The 18,822-nt window shown below is 40.2% G+C and overlaps 1 protein-coding gene across 1 annotated transcript in view; it reads left to right on the forward strand.

Moving 5' to 3' along the window:
• LOC126146873 (telomerase reverse transcriptase-like) overlaps nucleotides 1-18,822 on the forward strand; it is a 190,050-nt gene that overhangs the window by 21,270 nt on the left and 149,958 nt on the right. The window contains exon 4 of the mRNA XM_049915650.1: nucleotides 12,523-12,641. Within this exon, the coding sequence (XP_049771607.1) occupies nucleotides 12,523-12,641 (119 nt within the window). The remainder of the gene's footprint in view (nucleotides 1-12,522; nucleotides 12,642-18,822) is intronic.

The raw sequence follows: 18,822 nt of genomic DNA on the forward strand, positions 1-18,822 counted from the left end.
ATCCACTGCCCCATTTCACAGATATACTGCATTCACCCCAGCAGACAGTATATGTACAATGGAAACAAAAATTCTGCACTTAGAAGGCGGGTCACAAACATCTACTCAGCTGAAAAGAAAATTCCTTTTAAAAATCAAGGCTGTCATTCATCAGATTGAAAGAGGTATAAAAAACACATCACTGTAAGCCAAAGTGATCTGTTACACCTTTCATTCTCTCATGGTCATACGTGAACAAAATTATATACACTCACTTACATATTCTGAGGCTCTGATCTACTGTTCTTCCCTGTAGCTGCTCACTACTTAGCTTCGCATAGTGCTGTTTCATGCCAACAGTTAGCAGAAGCTCCTTTACAGGATTAATATGCATAAATAAATACTTTGTTCTGTCAACTTCTGCTGGCATAGGTAATATTCTATAAGGTTGTACACATTGGCCCCTTCTCGTGGAATATTAAGCACATAACTTAAGAAGTTCACAACAATGAAAACAGCCAGTTCAATAATTCTGATCAATTGGTAACCACTGTCTGCCTTAAAGTCAGTTCTAGATATTTCACGGTCTAAACTGAACGGATCAGGTGCAGCTCCAGAATAGCTTTCTGAGCAATGACGATTTCCAATATTAGCATAATGTACTCCTGCTCTAACTCGTTCAAAATGCCCATCAGCTGTATTAACTGTTCGTTAACAGTGATCAACTGTCTGTCTGTGTTCTCATATTGCACTACGTACTGGCTCAGTTGTTTCATTCCCTGTGTGATAATCTCTTCATTTTTTGCTCTTCAGCTTACCATTTGATTTAAGACTAGCCAAGGTTACTTTAAATAAGGTCACCTGCTCCTTCAAAAGATTAAGTAGCTGTTTCTGTTCTCCTTCTAAGACATTTATCTCACTGACCCCATACAAAAAATTTAAGATCCCGCACTTCGTTATACGAGATTCATGTTGTGCATTTGTTCAGTTGGACCTTGTGCTTTTCAGTTTTTCCTGTGTGCCAATGTAACACAAGTACTGCTGCACTCATATTTAATAAGACCAACCTGTCTTTATAATGTCCAGTTGCTTGCCTCAAGAGAACCTCAGTGTGTTCAAATTTCTCTTTCAGTTACATCAAATTAAAAGAACTTACAGTTAAGGTTTAAGTTTTTGCTTATCTCATGTTATTGTATTGCAGTCCAGGTGATGACTGGAATTTTGTTACCTCAGTGTGTGGTGCTTGTCTTGTGAGCTCTACTCTAATGAGCAGAAGAATAATGCCGAAGATGCAGTATAATGCCAACATCTGGAATTAGAAAAATTCCTTCAATCTGTAGGCATGGACCATGAGATACTTATTACTTTACAGACAAATTACTGTGTTAGGTCCCTTTGTTCTTACTACTTTGTATGGACCTTGCTATTGTGTATCTGACTTACATGATCTGCCTAGTCATACACTCTCATCAAATCCCCCACATGGTATTCTTTATTCCTTATTTTACATTGGGCATTCTGTTCTCTTGTATATCAATGCATCTCTTGCATGTATTCTTTTAGATATGCCACATAATTGTCAAAATTACACCTGAGTCCAGTCAGATATTTCTATAGTGTCCGTGGAATTTTACATGCTCTTTTGAAGGACAATTCATGTGTCATATATACTGTCAGATAGTGCACTGGGATAGTATACACAAAAAACCGCGAATGGAACCCAACTGTTTCAGTCTGTTTGCACTCTGTTTACATAGTACTGTAACACCCCTGTTAATGTTCGATGCAACCCCTCTAACACTCCTCTTGACTGATGGTGGTAGCTGATAGTCTGAATTTCCTCAGTATGCAACAGTCTGCATACTCTTTTGATGGTTTTGCTAATGAAATGTCACTTAATAATACCGGCAGTATTCTGTACAGCAATACAATTTTCTCAATGAGCGACTGTCCTACTGTGTCTGCATCTTGCAGTTCAATAAGCTCAGCTACCATAAAATTGGTCAGTGCATCCTGAAATGTAAGGACCAGTCCGTTTTCCTCAGTGGTCCTGCTACATTTCAGACTACCTAACAGATCAAAACGAAAATTTCTGTTCCGACACCGACAATGTTGAGTGTTTATGGAAAAAGTTCAAGGCAATCGTAAAATGTGTTTTAGACAGGTACGTGCCGAGTAAAACTGTGAGGGATGGGAAAAACCCACCGTGGTACAACAACAAAGTTAGGAAATTACTGCGAAAGCAAAGAGAGCTTCACTCCAAGTTTAAACGCAGCCAAAACCTCTCAGACAAACATAAGCTAAACGATGTCAAAGTTAGCGTAAGGAGGGCTATGCGTGAAGCGTTCAGTAAATTCGAAAGTAAAATTCATTGTACCGACTTGACAGAAAATCCTAGGAAGTTCTGGTCTTACGTTAAATCAGTAAGTGGCTCGAAACAGCATATCCAGACTCTCCGGGATGACGATGGCATTGAAACAGAGGATTACACATGTAAAGCTGAAATACTAAACACCTTTTTCCAAAGCTGTTTCACAGAGGAAGACTGCACTGCAGTTCCTTCTCTAAATCCTTGCACAAACGAAAAAATGGCTGACATCGAAATAAGTGTCCAAGGAATAGAAAAGCAACTGGAATCACTCAACAGAGGAAAGTCCACTGGACCTGACGGGATACCAATTCGATTCTACACAGAGTACGCGAAAGAACTTGCCCCCCTTCTAACAGCCGTGTACCGCAAGTCTCTAGAGGAACGGAAGGTTCCAAATGATTGGAAAAGAGCACAGGTAGTCCCAGTCTTCAAGAAGGGTCATCGAGCAGATGCGCAAAACTATAAACCTATATCTCTGACGTCGAACTGTTGTAGAATTTTAGAACATGTTTTTTGCTCGAGTATCATGTCGTTTTTGGAAACCCAGAATCTACTATGTAGGAATCAACATGGATTCCGGAAACAGCGATCGTGTGAGACCCAACTCGCTTTATTTGTTCATGAGACCCAGAAAATATTAGATACAGGCTCCCAGGTAGATGCTATTTTTCTTGACTTCCGGAAGGCGTTCGATACAGTTCCGCACTGTCGCCTGATAAACAAAGTAAGAGCCTACGGAATATCAGACCAGCTGTGTGGCTGGATTGAAGAGTTTTTAGCAAACAGAACACAGCAAGTTGTTATCAATGGAGAGACGTCTACAGACGTTAAAGTAACCTCTGGCGTGCCACAGGGGAGTGTCATGGGACCATTGCTTTTCACAATATATATAAATGACATAGTAGATAGTGTCGGAAGTTCCATGCGGCTTTTCGCGGATGATGCTGTGGTATACAGAGAAGTTGCAGCATTAGAAAATTGTAGCGAAATGCAGGAAGATCTGCAGCGGATAGGCACTTGGTGCAGGGAGTGGCAACTGACCCTTAACATAGACAAATGTAATGTATTGCGAATACATAGAAAGAAGGATCCTTTATTGTATGATTATATGATAGCGGAACAAACACTGGTAGCAGTTACTTCTGTAAAATATCTGGGAGTATGCGTGCGGAACGATTTGAAGTGGAATGATCATATAAAATTAATTGTTGGTAAGGCGGGTAGCAGGTTGAGATTCATTGGGAGAGTCCTTAGAAAATGTAGTCCATCAACAAAGGAGGTGGCTTACAAAACACTCGTTCGACCTATACTTGAGTATTGCTCATCAGTGTGGGATTCGTACCACCAACACTATATTTCAGAATTCCTAATAATTTTTCTTGCACACTTACAGGCAATTTGACCAATGAAATAGAAAGTCCTTTTCTTCAGAGGATTATCAGAATATAAATTCCTTTACCAATAATTTTGAAAGAATTCTTTATAACTTTGACACCCACCATCAACAAAATTGATTGCCATGAAAATTTCACTGCATACAATATTTTGCACAGTGTTTGGTCAGTGTTAATGGCCTTGCACAGTGGTAACACCAGTTCCCATCAGTTAAGTGCTGTCGGGCTAGGCTAGCACTTGGATGGGTGACTGTCCGGTCTGCCGAGCACTGTTGGCAAGTGGGGTGCACTCCGCCCTCATGAGGCAATCTGAGGTGTTACTTGATGGAGAAGTAGCGGCTCTGGTCTTGTAAACTGACATACGGCCTGGAGAGCAGTGTGCTGACCACACGCCCCTCCATATCCGCAGCCGGTGATGCCTGTGGGCTGAGGATGACATGGCGGCCTGTCAGTACCATTGGGCCTCCAAGGCCAGTTTGGACAGAGTTTAGTTTAGTTTTGGTCAATATTGTTTAAGGAAAGCACTTAAAAATTCATCATATGTTGAACAAGAAGAACACATTTTCATTCTCCATAAAAATTCTCTGCCTTCCAATCTTTTAATGACACACCCAGTTTTATTTCTATCATTGCATGCTTTCTTGCACCAGGTGAATGGTCTACCCGACGGGCGGCCCTCGTCACACGACATTTCATTTCATTGCATGCTTTATGTACTGGATTCTCAAATTTGGTACAAATACAACAGAATGAACTAAACTCCTTATTGCAAACTGATGGGACTTGCATACCCCCAAAAGGCAGTCATCGAATGCATTACAGCTTCCTATTCCAATACAATTCCTTTGCTGCATTAGCAAGCCTGTAACCATTCTCTAATGCCATTTTCTTCTAGAGCACCATATTCATTTAATTTGTGCTTATTCATCATCATTCATTCATTCATTCATGTGATCAGGCCCAGTGGACCATGTGCCACCACAGTTAGAGCTGTCCATCTGTTTCTGTCTTCTACTATCTGTCTCCAGTTTTCCATGACTCCCAGGTGCAACAAGTCTTCTCTCACTCCATCGATCCATCTCTTTCTAGGTCTTCCCACTGGTCTGCTGCCTGACGGGATCCAGTCCATTGTGATTTTGGGCCACCTTGTTGCCTCCATTCTAACTACATGTCCAGCCCATTGCAGTCTTTTGCTTCTCATCACTCCCAAGATGTTAGGCTCCTTGTACAGCTCTTTTGATTCAGTGTTATGGTGTCTTCTCCATTCTCCAGTAGTCTGATCTCAGACTGGTCCAAATATTTTCCTGAGGACCTTCCTTTCAAATGTAAGCAGTCGTTTAAGGTCTTGTTTTCGAGTTCTCATGGTTTGAGAACCACAAAGACCTATTGGCATTATTAATGTCTTATACAACCGTAGCTTTAATTGTTGAGAGACACTTCTACATTTTAATATAGGGTCTAGAGAGTGATAGCATCTGTTTCCCGCCTGCTGTCATGCTTTTATTTCTACTTCAGTTGATGTTACTTCTGTAAAAATTGATCAAAGATATTTGAACTTTTTCACATGTTTATACCTGGTGTTGTTCACAATTAAATCTTGAGAGTTTTGGATCTTTCATCCTATGGCCATATACTCAGTCTTTTCAGAGCTAATTTGTAGACCAATTGTAGCTACCAATAACTCCAAGGTCTGGATACTTCTTTTCAGATTGTCTTGTGTGCATGCTAATCATGCATTGTCGTCTGCATAGGCCAGATATGTAATGTGTTCATTGACAATTTGAATTCCCTGGAAGTTTTCTTTGTTAAAATCCTGCATTACCTTCTCAAGTGCCAGGCTGAAGAGGACAGGTGATAGCCCATCTCCTTGGTGTAATCCATTTACTTCTTGGAAGTTTCTGTCATTTTACTGCCTACCTTAACCTTAAGTTTTGTGTCATTTAGGCACACCTCTACCAGTTTGACCAATTTCTTTGGTATACCAAACTCTGTTATAGTTCTAATCAGGCTAGGTCTATGTATACTGTCGTAAACCTTGAAGTCTACAAACAGAAATGTATTTCTTGTCTGTATTTGTACATTTTTCCACAGACCTGTTTTAGGACAAAAATCTGGTCCATGGTTGATCGTCCTGCATGAAAACCTCCTTGGTATTCTCCAATTATCTGTTGCTAGAGGTTTTATTCTTTCTAATAGGCAGTTGGAGAAGATCTTATAACAGGTGTTGAGTAGCGCTATGCCCCTATAGTTGTCACATACTGATTTGTCTTTCTTTTTATATATGGGGAATATCGCAGCTATCTTCCATTCCTCCGGTATTTCGTGTTTTACCCAAATTTGCTTGATTAGCTTGTGGATTTTGAAACAAAGGATTTCGTCTCCAGCCTTGAGAAGTTCAGCAGGAATTCCGTCCTCTCCTGGACTTTTACCATTCATATGTTTTTTTAATCTGGTTCCTTATCTCTTCAATGGTGGGTGGAGGATATTCTGGGTCTACTGTTACTGGGTCATCAAACTCGAGTAGTTTGGTTGGTTCATCAGAGTTTAGTAATTCTCTGAAGTATTCCACACATCTTCTCCCAATTTTTTGATCTTTTGTTAACATTCTTCCATTGGCATCTTTTATGAATTTACATTGATGGTATGTCCCTCCTTTAAAACTTTTCACTTTTCTATAAAGTTATTTATACCTATTTCCATGAAAGTCTTGTTGAGCTTCGTCCATGATGCTTTTTACATATTTTCTCTTTGCTGTCCTCAATGTGGCTTGTGTCTGCCATTGTATTTCTTCGAACTTTGATTTTTCTTCTTCCTGCATATTACTTTGTATCCACAGTATTTTGGTCTGTTGTCTCTCCCTGATAGCTTCCTCACACTCCTCATTGAACCACACCCTTTCTCCCTTAGTTTGCTTTGGGATTACTTCTTGGTATCTTTCTTTAATGGTCTCTGCACTTGCCTTCCACTTTTGATCTACCACATTATCTCCTTCCTCTTCATTCAAAGCCTCAAAACAGTTTGTCAGTGCTATTTTGAAAGTTCTTATATTATCTTTAATCAGACTTTCCCGGTCATATCGAATGACTCTGCATTCTTTTGTACTTTCTGGCTCTCCCTATTGTTTTCATCCTTCCCCTGACAAGGAAATGGTCTGATTCACATTCTGCACCTTTTACTGTTTTGACATTTTGTATCCACTTCTTTATTCTCATCTCTAGAATTAGATGGTCAATTTGGTTCACTGTCTTCCCATCCAGAGACAACCAGGTTCCTTTATATATTCTCTTCCTGTCGAAATATTATGAACAAGCCTTTTGCAGTCGCAAAGCTAACCAGCCTAGTGCTGTTATCACTGCTCACATCATATAAACTGTGCTTGGTCTCCATGAAGGCTGCTCCTTTCCCTATTTTTGCATTAAAATCTCCAAGGATGATTTCGTAATGTTCACCTGGTACAGTGTTTAAAACCATTTCTAATTCCTCATAGAAAATATCTTTTTTTGACGTCATCATTTTCTTCGGTTGGGGCATGACAATTTATATATGTGAGTTTGTGTTTTCCTGTCTATGGTTAGGAGTGAGATTCTGGGGTTGATTGATTTAAAATCTATGAGAGTGGTACAGAGTGATTTCTTCACTACAAAACCAGTTCCTAGTGAGTGGGATTTGCTCCTGAGGCTCCATGGAATATGACATAGTTTTCCATTTCTGTAGCTCCGGTTTCTGTCCACCTTGTCTCTTGCAGAGCCAGTAGACCTATTTGATACTTATCTGCTTCGCTTAAGATGCATTTTGCTGTCCCAAGTTGGTATAGGCTTTTGACATTCCAGGTCCCTAATAGTATTTCCTTCCATAGTCCTTGTTCTTGCATAGGTCGTTTTACAGAGATCAGTCCTATCTGAGGTTCTTCTGTGCTGCTCATACCGGTGATTATTTTTTTCAGGACGGGTTGGTGGCCTGTTGCCAACCCGCAACAAAGAGGACCAGGAATTTTCATTCAGGGTTTTCTCCCATAGAAAGATTGGCTTCTCCATGCCTGTAGAGGTTTTTCTACCCTTTTGTAAATATTCCAGGGAATGACAAGAAAAGGAAATGGTGAGGAGAGGTTTGGGATAGGAAAGGGGAGTGATAGCTCATTGTGGGACACACTTTGTCTGACTCCTCTTCTTTGGTCTGTCTGGCTTGGGTGACCCTGCTGGTTGCTACGCTACTGGCAGCATAGCCCTCCAGATCTGGAGCATGCTAACCTCCTTGCCCGCACAGACAGTGCTACTTTAAAGCGGTGGCCCCTGAGGAGGAATTTGTGCTTATTAAAATTTCTAGTTGCAGATTCTTCAGTTTCTATTATATTTTCAATTACTTCACCTGCTCTGTTATGACACTGGGATTTGACATTACATATTTCATGGGTAGTATTTACTTCTTAGGGTTCTGTGTCTCGATCAGTAGAAACAGAACCCTTATAGTTTCCAAGGTGATGGAGTCAAAAGAAATAGCCCAAGTCAAATATTTTGATATTCACAAATCACTCATCAAAACTTGTTGGCCTTGAATCAAAGAATCTGGCAACAAGTAAGGTTTTGCAGTGCAACCAAAGGAAAAAAAAAAATCTAAAAACTGTGAATTTGTATTTGTAATTATATCATCCGAATTTTCCCTCTGCCTCTGCCTCTGAGGCCTCTCTCTCTCTCTCTCTCTCTCTGTTCATCTGTCTGTGAAAGACCCCTTTTTCTCAGGCACTGGTAGACTTAACAAGTTGAAATTATGTCACATCAGATACTATGGTCTATAAGCACTTGGCAGTGTAATAAAAGTAAGCTTCTAAGTCAATGCAACTAAAAGCTACAGCCATTGGGCCACATATTTTGATTCTCGCAAACTCACTCATCTAAACTTATAGGGTATTACTCGTTAACCTACAGTGATGAAATTTGGGAAGAAGTAAGTAAGGTTTCTTAGTACAAGTTAAGGAAAAAATCCAAAAATTGTTAATTTTTAAGTATGGCACATGAAAAAAATGTTTCTTTTGTCATTTGTTGTCCAACATCAAACTGAAATCAGTAGTTCTGCATTAAGGCTGACTGAGTCTCTGTGGTAAAGTCAGACATCAGGCAAGGAATGTCATAATTGCTCATATGACACAATTTAGAATTTATCCATCCTCAGATGTCCAGAAGCAATGACTGCACCTAGATATGCTGTTTCGAGTTGTATTTGGAGGGAAAAAATTACAGACTGGTCCATTGATGTCAAACATCAACAGGTGAAAATGGAGGAGATTCTTGATTTCTGGAATGGATGAACTGTGTGTAAACATAATTAAATTTATACGGAAGCCTTAGTTTGCAATCCCTACTCACATCTGGCCATTTTTCTCTATTTATTTGCATTATTCTAGCATTGAAATGTGTTACATTGTTATGACAACACTGAGCTGTATTATGTGATTTTTTTCTTACTTGAACAACACTAAATGTTAGTTCACTAATTTGATCACCATGTTCCTTGATTTTATTTTGGTTGAAGCTAAACCTTTCTAACAATTCCCCTTCTGTTTTCCCCAATGAACTGTTCAGCTGATCAGTTCTGGTGTTTGTCTTTTGATCTTCTGTGTTAAAGACCTCCTTTGTGCCTTTCATTTCAGCCTGAAATTTAGACAGTTCAGCCCTAAATTCCTTCTTTTAATTCCTCACAAGATATGGTCAGCTGATCAAATCGCTCATCAATTTTGTTTGACATATCCTTTCCAGTTTGTCTTAATTCACTATTAGTTTCATCAATATTCCTACCCAAAATTTCATTAGACTCAGTAATTCTCGTAGTCAAACTCATATTATTCCTATGATTTGCTTTTGACACATGCCTTAGTGTATATGTTAAAGTCTGAAGACTACACTCATCTGGTGTTCCATTGCTAACCTCATCACCATTGCTTGATAATTCTGTTGCTTCAATCTGAATTACACTGCAATCAGTTTCTTGTTCCCCTATTACTCCAACAGTGTCATGATGTGCTTCATCATGATATTTATTCATTGGTAGTGAATTACAATCATTATTACTGAGAGAAGAAATTGAAAGAAAGAGATTAAGATGGTATGGGCATGTTAAGAGGATGCATGGGCAGAGACTCCCCAAAATTATGGAAGAACTAAAGATGGATGGGAAACGACCTAGAGGGCGCCCAAGAACACGGTGGAAAATGGGAGTGAGAATATCTGTTGAAAGGAGAGGTGTGACCTGGCAGCAAGTGGAGGAAGAAAAGTGGTGGGAGGACCGAGCCAAATGGAGAGGACTCGTCAGCACCCAGACCCGGCAGTAGCTGGAGCGGGATTCAGATATAGATAGATAGATTACTGATTAACTCATCAGTATTGTTTTCAACACTGTGAACATCTGCCTGGATAGTGATCTCATTACCCACATTAACATTAACTAATTCTTCTAGAGGTTGAAAATCTGCTTCAGTTGTAAATTTCTTTTATGATCACAACCAGTTTTGGGCTCTCATAAGCCCATCCTTAGGTGTTGCAACTATGCTGTGGGCCCCGAGTGTCGCGGTGGACGGAGCACCACGGTGGACATGTACTAAGTGCACTGTGCTACCTATGAGTGCAGAACTTCCTGTTCTGTGCTCATAGGTAGCACACCGCACTTAGTACATGGCAATCAGGGGCCACAGCACAGTTGTGACACCTGAGGATGGGCTTATGAGAGCCCAAAACCGGTCGTGATAATTAAAGAAATTTACAACTGAAGCTGATTTTCAACCTCTAATAACATGCTCAGTTGCAGAGGTTCTTACAATAGGATTGTTTGTATTAACTAATTCATTATTATTCTCTCCATTACTATTAACATTACCGAGCGAGGTGGCGCAGTGGCCTGCACACTGGACTCGCATTCGGGGGGACGACGGTTCAATCCCGCGTCTGGCCATCCTGAATTAGGTTTACCATGATTTCCCTAAATCACTCCAGGTAAATGCCGGGATGGTTCCTTTGAAAGGGCACGGCCGACTTCCTTCCCCTTCCTTCCCTAATCCTATGAGACCGATGACCTTGCTGTCTGGTCTCTTCGCCCAAACAACACAACACAACACACACACACACACACACACACACACACACTATTAATATTCATTATTCATATTTACATAAGCAAAAGATGTGTTGCTCTATTACTGTCTCACAAAGTGAAACAATTTTAAAATGGAAAACTCCTGTGTTAATATTCCTTAAAATTATAATAAAAGTGCCTTTCTCTAATAATAGTGTAAGCACAACTTAAAATAACAATTGCAAAATCAAGCACCGCCTCCATGACCTCACAGACTTGAGTCCATGTGCATTGATAACCACAACCCTGGTGAGATCCCTGCCAGACACTTGTAACCATTGCCACCGATGTTCAGACATGTTGTCTCTGCTGCCGCTCTGCATGGACATGCCCTGTTTACTAGGCAGTTGCATTACCCACTGCGCCACCTAGACACAGTGTTTATGTCTGAAAGAACAGACGCCTTGCTTTCATATAACTGTTTCGTCTCGATGGCCAATGAATCCACAACTTTGAGTGCAGTCATTTGACCTCCAGTGGGAATCTTCAGATCAGCAAGCATGGCGGACTTGGACAGAGACTGCAGATAGGTGGCTGTAGGTGGGAGTGTGAGGTGGTTGGGAAGCGTGCCATGATAGTCTGTGCCTTTGCAATAAACACTGTGTCCAGATGTCGCAGTGGTTAACGCAAGTGTCCAGTGAGCAGATCCCGGGTTCGAGCCTTGGTCTGGCACACATTTTCACTCATTCCTGCCAATACCACATGAAGTCCTGATGCAGCTGATATCAACAGTTCCTTCCTTTTCCTTTCCTTTCCCTGCCCTCCACCTTCAATTTACATAATATGTATCACCCCTGCAGCTTCTGTGTTCTGTATGTTCTTTGTCAATGAGCAGTGGGCCATTGCAGTCAAGGAAAATGTTCATTGTGACATTCCCAGAGCTGGTGTGCACAGCTTTGGATTTTTTCAGTGAAGGTGATCCTGATGCTTCCATTGTTGGCTCTGTCACTTGTTATCTGGCTCGATATGATGTCACACTTCATCTCCCACAACAGTATGGGACAAAAATTATATTCTGCATCATGATATCATTACAGGTGCTGTGGTGATGTCAATATTCTATTCAACTCCTGCTCCTCCACGAGGCTGGGGGAAACCACCCATTGCACACAGATTTTCCAGAACTTCAGATGCTCTGTCATGATGCTGTGTGCGGTACCATCACTGATTCCCAACCTGAACTGAATGTCTTCCACCATCTATCGGTGGTCATTTCTGATGGCAACATCAACCACAGCAGAGACTGAAGTGGTATTGACATGATGAGCTTGTCATGGCTGACTGCTGTCTTTCAGTGACACCCAACCTTATTTAAATCCTTGCTATTCCTATTCCTTGCTGTTCATCCTCCATAGTGAAACTGGATGCAGATACAAGTGGCTGACCTCACACAAAGCACATCTAATATAAAACGGTGTGGCAGTGAACATTCATACTCTTCCTTCCTGATTGCCTATAGAGGGCATTTCTACACACACTTCACCTGCTTTTGTTGTGAACATCCCTTCCATGCCCATTATATAGCCTGCATGTTTTCATTTTATTGCCCCTTACATAATAGCTTAATCATAAAACTCGGTATATCTAAAGTGCCTGTATATTTCTGCAGTTCTGTGCTGTGCCCTTGTTAAATGGTTAATTAACTCTTTACTCCAACAGATGGTGTTTTACGAAAAGTGACTGGAAGAGTATTGGGGCAGAAACCACAGGATTGGTTTGCTAATATTCCGTACAGAAGACAATGTAGGTGGTCTGCATATTGGATAAGTACAGTGGAGGTCAGTTTCCTGGATGGTATACGTTTCTCAAATATATTAATAAACATTGTTGCACCATGAGAATTCATTGTTTGTAATCTCAGCTGACTTTTTGATTTGACATGAAAACAAGCCCCATCATCGAGACACTATAGTCAGTACTTATGTGATTCATGAACATTTATTTCATTAATGTAGAAAGAAACTTAAGATTGTAGGCCATTATTTTGTTCTGTTATTGCCATATATTATACATGAAGCCAAAATTTGTGGCTGGAGTTAGTGTAAAATAGAAATTTTGAGAATCTGTAGCAATAATATATAAATAACAGAAAACATACACATGAAAAACTTGTATTTCCTGGAAATATGTGCCTTTATATATATCAGAAGGAACACAGTAGAAGAATAAAAAATTGAAGTGTTAAACTTTTTTCACAAAGCAGTAAGAAGGTGGGAGAATAAAAAGTAGATAATTCTGTAACAGATGGTGAAGGAAAGCACTGAGAGCCATGTGCATAAATGGGAGAAGTATAGATGAAGATTGCAGAAGAGGACAGTATACAGGGAGCCTCAAACATCTGACTCTTAAATTGTCCAGATGGTAGAGGATCATAAAGGTTCAGTCAAAGAGCAGGCTGCCTGTGTGAGTAGAACACACTGTTGCCCATCTGGGTCAACCATGGTTAAACAGTGCCCAGGAAGGGCTCGGCAATCCCATTGTTGAATGGCACTTGTTAAGAGTGGATCAGCTGACTGTTATACAGAAAACATAAATAACAGTTCTGATGTCTCTCTTTGAGAAAGCAGAGAAATAATCATTTTAACAGTAAATGAAAAGACTGATGAATTTCACCATCCTTGCAAGGAACTGTGGTTTTGTGTAGACCATTTCTTCAGTTATTTTCTTATACCTCATGAACAATTCATAACATTACACCAGCTCATTGAACTGAAAATTATGTCTAACTCTGGTTGTCCCTTGTTAATCATCTAGTCAAGAAAGAGAAAAGGAAAATAGATATCTGAGAATTTTATTAATTGATAATCCAGAATTATGAGGGCATGTGAAAACTTTTAAAAATTTTTAAATAAAAGAAACTTTATTAACATTCTGCATCTTTATTCTTCATGTCTACATATTTACTTTCAACATAGCCACCTTAGGGACAAACACATTTTTCCCAACGATAGACCAGTTTGTTGATGCAGTCACTGTAGAATGTTTGTCTTTGTTGACAAAGTCACCTCACCTCTGCTTGCACTGCCACATCACTATCAAAGTGAAGTCCTCGTAGGTGTTCAAGTCTTGGTAACAGATGAAAATCATTGGGGCCAGGTCAGGACCGTATGGAAGATGATCAGTGACAGTGAATTCAAGGCATTGGATTGTTGCAGATGCAGCACTTGGGTGTGGTCTGGCATTGTCATTCTGAAGGAGAGGGTGCTCCATGTGTGAACAAATGCTTCCTGCAGTTAGAAACTCAATTACAGCACGCTGTTTTTCACGCAGTGACATAGTTACGTTGCACACCATCATCTTACACACTTCAGTTCGGAACCCTGTAGCAGCAGAGGATTGCAACTTGCATCAGTGAAGTGACGAAGTCTGCCGATTGATATACATGACATGTAATACATCAGTTGATGCTAACAAGGGAACATCCCCATCGCACCCCCCTCAGATTTAGTTATAAGTTGGCACAATGGATAGGCCTTGAAAAACTGAACACAGATCAATCGAGAAAACTGGAAGAAGTTGTGTGGAACCATGAAAAAATAAGCAAAATATACAAACTGGCTCGTCCATGCGTAAGATAGGCAATATTAAGGGCAATGTGAGGTGAGGAACTCCGTGGTCCCGTGGTTAGCGTGAACAGCTGTGGAACGAGAGGTCCTTGGTTCAAATCTGCCCTCCACTGAAAATTTTGCTTTCTTTATTTTCGCAAAGTTATGATCTGTCCGTTCATTCATTGATGTCTCTGTCCACTGTAATAAGTTTAGTGTCTGTGTTTTGCGACCGCACCGCAAAACCGTGTGATTAGTTGACGAAAGGACGTGCCTCTCCAATGGAAATCGAAAACATTTGATCGCAAGGTCAAAGGTCAACCGATTCCTCCACAGGAAAACACGTCTGATATTTTGTATACGACACTGGTGACAGCATGTGCGTCACATGACAGGAATATGTTGTTGACCCACCTAACAAGTACACTTGGCGAATGGGTGAAAAGTTTCTTCTACCTTGCCCCATTTAGGTTTTCTTGTGGATGTAATAATCACTCCAAAAAAAGTGATGTAAACATAAGAGTTTTTCACATAAACTGAAAATAAAAAGTTAAAATTTTTGGTCAAGGGAAGATTTGAACCAAGGACCTCTCGTTCCGCAGCTGTTTACGCTAACCACGGGACCACGGAGCTCCTCGCCTCACATTGCCCTTAATATTGCCTATCTTACGCATGGACGACCCAGTTTGTATATTTTGCTTATTTTTTCATAGTTCCACACAACTTCTTCCAGTTTTCTCGATCGATCTGTGTTCAGTTTTTCAAGGCCTATCCACTGTGCCAACTTATAACTAAATCTGAGGGGGGTGCGATGGGGATGTTCCCTTGTAAGAGCAGAATAAAAAATTATGAGGTATTACTTTTCATCACACCCTCATGTATTATGTTATTACTATGTACTGTGCATAGGAATAATTGTGATATGTAATTGTCAGCTCTAATTCATGCAACCATTTATTGTAGAAACAGGACTACATTTTACAATAATATTGATGAGATGGTGTAGATAATAAAAATGCACATTTATTTATATATGTAATAAATTAATACATGTTTAATTCAGACCTTCACCTATTACTTTCCATGCCGCTGCTGCTGCATATTTTAAGTCATTTTTGTATTTGGTATGGAGTGTATCACACAAAAACACATTTGTATGCCCCAAATGAATTATTCTTTAGATTTATTCTGACATTTATCCCACTTATTCTCTGCAGTCCTGGTATAAAATTACAAGCTGCTTTCCGTAAGCAAGAGTGTTCTAGTGCAAGCAGTCGCCATTAGTTTCACTGGAATGATCGCATAGCATCTAGCAGAAAGACCGGAGTGAGCTCCGGCGGCTGCCATCATGGTCTCCCATCCCGTTTGACTGAGACATAAGCTGCTGCCTGCAGCCTATAGTGTACAGTAATAAAATTTTGTTGAGAAATGCAGTGACTGTAACATTCCCGATTCCCAAGTAAAGAACGAATATTTAGTGGAAAATATATCATAACAAACTTATGATAATAACAGCAAGTATCAACTTCACTGTGAGGATGATGTATGCATTGAACTTTGCTTGATGAAATAATGAGCAAGTAGAAAGTGTTCCTTTATTACACACATCGAAAAAAGGTTTTGCATCATCCCGGTTCCCAGAACTCCTGAAGATAGACGTTGATTGTGGATATTCTATAACAGACACAGTTCCTTTGACTGTTCAGAGATGTCACTAAACCCACTCAAAGATGTAAACAACCATGCACGAGCAGCGCCTATTAGACGAAGGAGGTGTGACAGCCGATCAGTCCGTCATTCCACCAGGAAGGAGGTACACAGCGTGTGTTGTCTGTAGTTCAACCATGCCTAGACGGTCAATAACACGGTTCAACTGCGGCCGCATTGTTACCTTGTACCAGGAAGGACTCTCAATAAGGGAAGTGTTCATGAGTCTCGGAGTGAACCAAAGTGATGTTGTTCTTATATGGAGGAGATACAGAGAGACAGGAACTGTCTATGATATGTCTCGCTCAGGCAGCCCAATGGCTACTATTGCAGTGGATGACCACTACCTATGGATTATGGCTCAGAGGAAGCCTGGCAGCATTGCCACCATGTTGAATAATGCTTTTCGTGCAGCCACAGGACATCATGTTATGACTCAAACTGTGCACAATAGGCTGCATGACGTGCAACTTCACTTCTGACATCCATGGCGAGGTCTGTCTTTGTAACCACGACACCATGCAGTACGGTACAGATGGGCCCAACAACAAGCCGAATGGACCTCTCAGGATGGCATCAAGTTCTCTTCGCAGATGAGTGTTGCATATGCCTTGAACCAGACAATCGTCGGAGACATGTTTGGAGGCAACCCGGTCAGGCTGAACGCTTTAGACACACTGTCCAACAAGTGCAGCAAGATGGAGGTTCCCTGCTGTTTTGGAGTGGCATTATGTGGGGCTGAAGTACGCCACTGGTGGTCATGGAAGGCACAGTAATGGTTGTATGATATGTGAATGCCATCTACTGACCGATAGTGCAACCATATCGGCAGCATATTGGTGAGGCATTTGTCATCATGGACGACAATTAATGCTCCCACCTTGCACATCTTGTGAATGACTTCCTTCAGAACAATGACATCGCATGACTTGAGTGGGCAGCATGTTCGCCAGACATAAGCCCTTTTGAAAATGCCTGGGATAGATTGAAACGGGCTGTTGATGGACAACAAGACCCACCAACCACTCTGAGGGATCTGCTGAATTACCATTGAGGAGTGGGACAATCTTGACCAACAGTGCCTTAATGAACTTGTCGATAGTAAGCCATGATGAATACAGGCATGCATCAATTCAAGAGGACATGCTACTGGGTATTAGAGGTACTGGTGTGTATAGCAAACTGGACCACCACATCTGGAGGTCTCGCTGTATCGTGGTACAACATGCAGTGTGTGGTTTTCATGAGCAATAAAAAGGGTGGAAATGATGTTAATGTTGATTTCTATTCCAATTTTCTGTTCAGGTTCCGGTACTCTTGGAACCAAGGTGATGCAAAACTTTTTTTGATGTGTGTATTATTATTATTTCTTTCCTTTCTCAGACATTATGTCTGGTTAAAAATGGAAAGTGACGTGGACCTTGATCAAGCGTGAGTTCCTTTTAACTGTACAGTATATGTTACATTGCATTTAGGAACTTTCGGGTAATTGAAAATGTATCAATAATTATAGATTTCTGTAGTTGTATATATACGTTTGGATGTAGCTGTATTGCGTTGATGTACTGGTGGATATTGTGTGGTATGACTCCTGTACTTGATAGTATAATTGGTATAATGTCAACTTTATCCTGATGCCACATGTCCTTGACTTCCTCAGCCAGTTGGATGTATTTTTCAATTTTTTCTCCTGTTTTCTTCTGTATATTTGTTGTATTGGGTATGGATATTTCGATTAGTTGTGTTAATTTCTTCTTTTTATTGGTGAGTATAATGTCAGGTTTGTTATGTGGTGTTTTATCTGTTATAATGGTTCTGTTCCAGTATAATTTGTATTCATCATTCTCCAGTACATTTTGTGGTGCATACTTGTACGTGGGAACATGTTGTTTTATTAGTTTATGTTGTATGGCAAGTTGTTGATGTATTATTTTTGCTACATTGTCATGTCTTCTGGGGTATTCTGTATTTGCTAGTATTGTACATCCGCTTGTGATGTGATCTACTGTTTCTATTTGTTGTTTGCAAAGTCTGCATTTATCTGTTGTGGTATTGGGATCTTTAATAATATGCTTGCTGTAATATCTGGTGTTTATTGTTTGATCCTGTATTGCAATCATCCTTCCGTCTCACTGTATATATTGCCTTTTCTTAGCCCTGTGTTGGATGCGTCTTGATCGATGTGTGGCTGTGTTAGATGATACCGGTGCTTGCCATGTAGTGTTTTCTTTTTCCAATTTACTTTCTTTGTATCTGTTGATGTTATGTGATCTAAAGGGTTGTAGAAGTGGTTGTGAAATTGCAATGGTGTAGCCGATGTATTTATATGAGTGATTGCTTTGTGTATTTTGCTAGTTTCTGCTCATTCTATAAAGAATTTTCTTAAATTGCCAACTGTCCATACTGCAGGTTTTTTATGTCGATAAATCCCCTTCCTCCTTCCTTTCCACTTAATGTGAACCTTTCTGTTGCTGAATGTATGTGATGCATTCTATATTTGTGGCATTGTGATTGTGTAAGTGTATTGCGTGCTTCTAGGTCTGTGTTACTCCATTTCACTACTCCAAATGAATAGGTCAATATTGGTATAGCATAAGTATTTATAGCTTTTGTCTTGTTTCTTGCTGTCAATTCTGTTTTCAATATTTTTGTTAGTCTTTGTCTATATTTTTCTTTTAGTTCTTCTTTGATATTTGTATTATCTATT

Source organism: Schistocerca cancellata, chromosome 2, assembly GCF_023864275.1.
Source record: "Schistocerca cancellata isolate TAMUIC-IGC-003103 chromosome 2, iqSchCanc2.1, whole genome shotgun sequence".
Classification (NCBI taxonomy): Eukaryota; Metazoa; Arthropoda; class Insecta; order Orthoptera; family Acrididae; genus Schistocerca; species Schistocerca cancellata.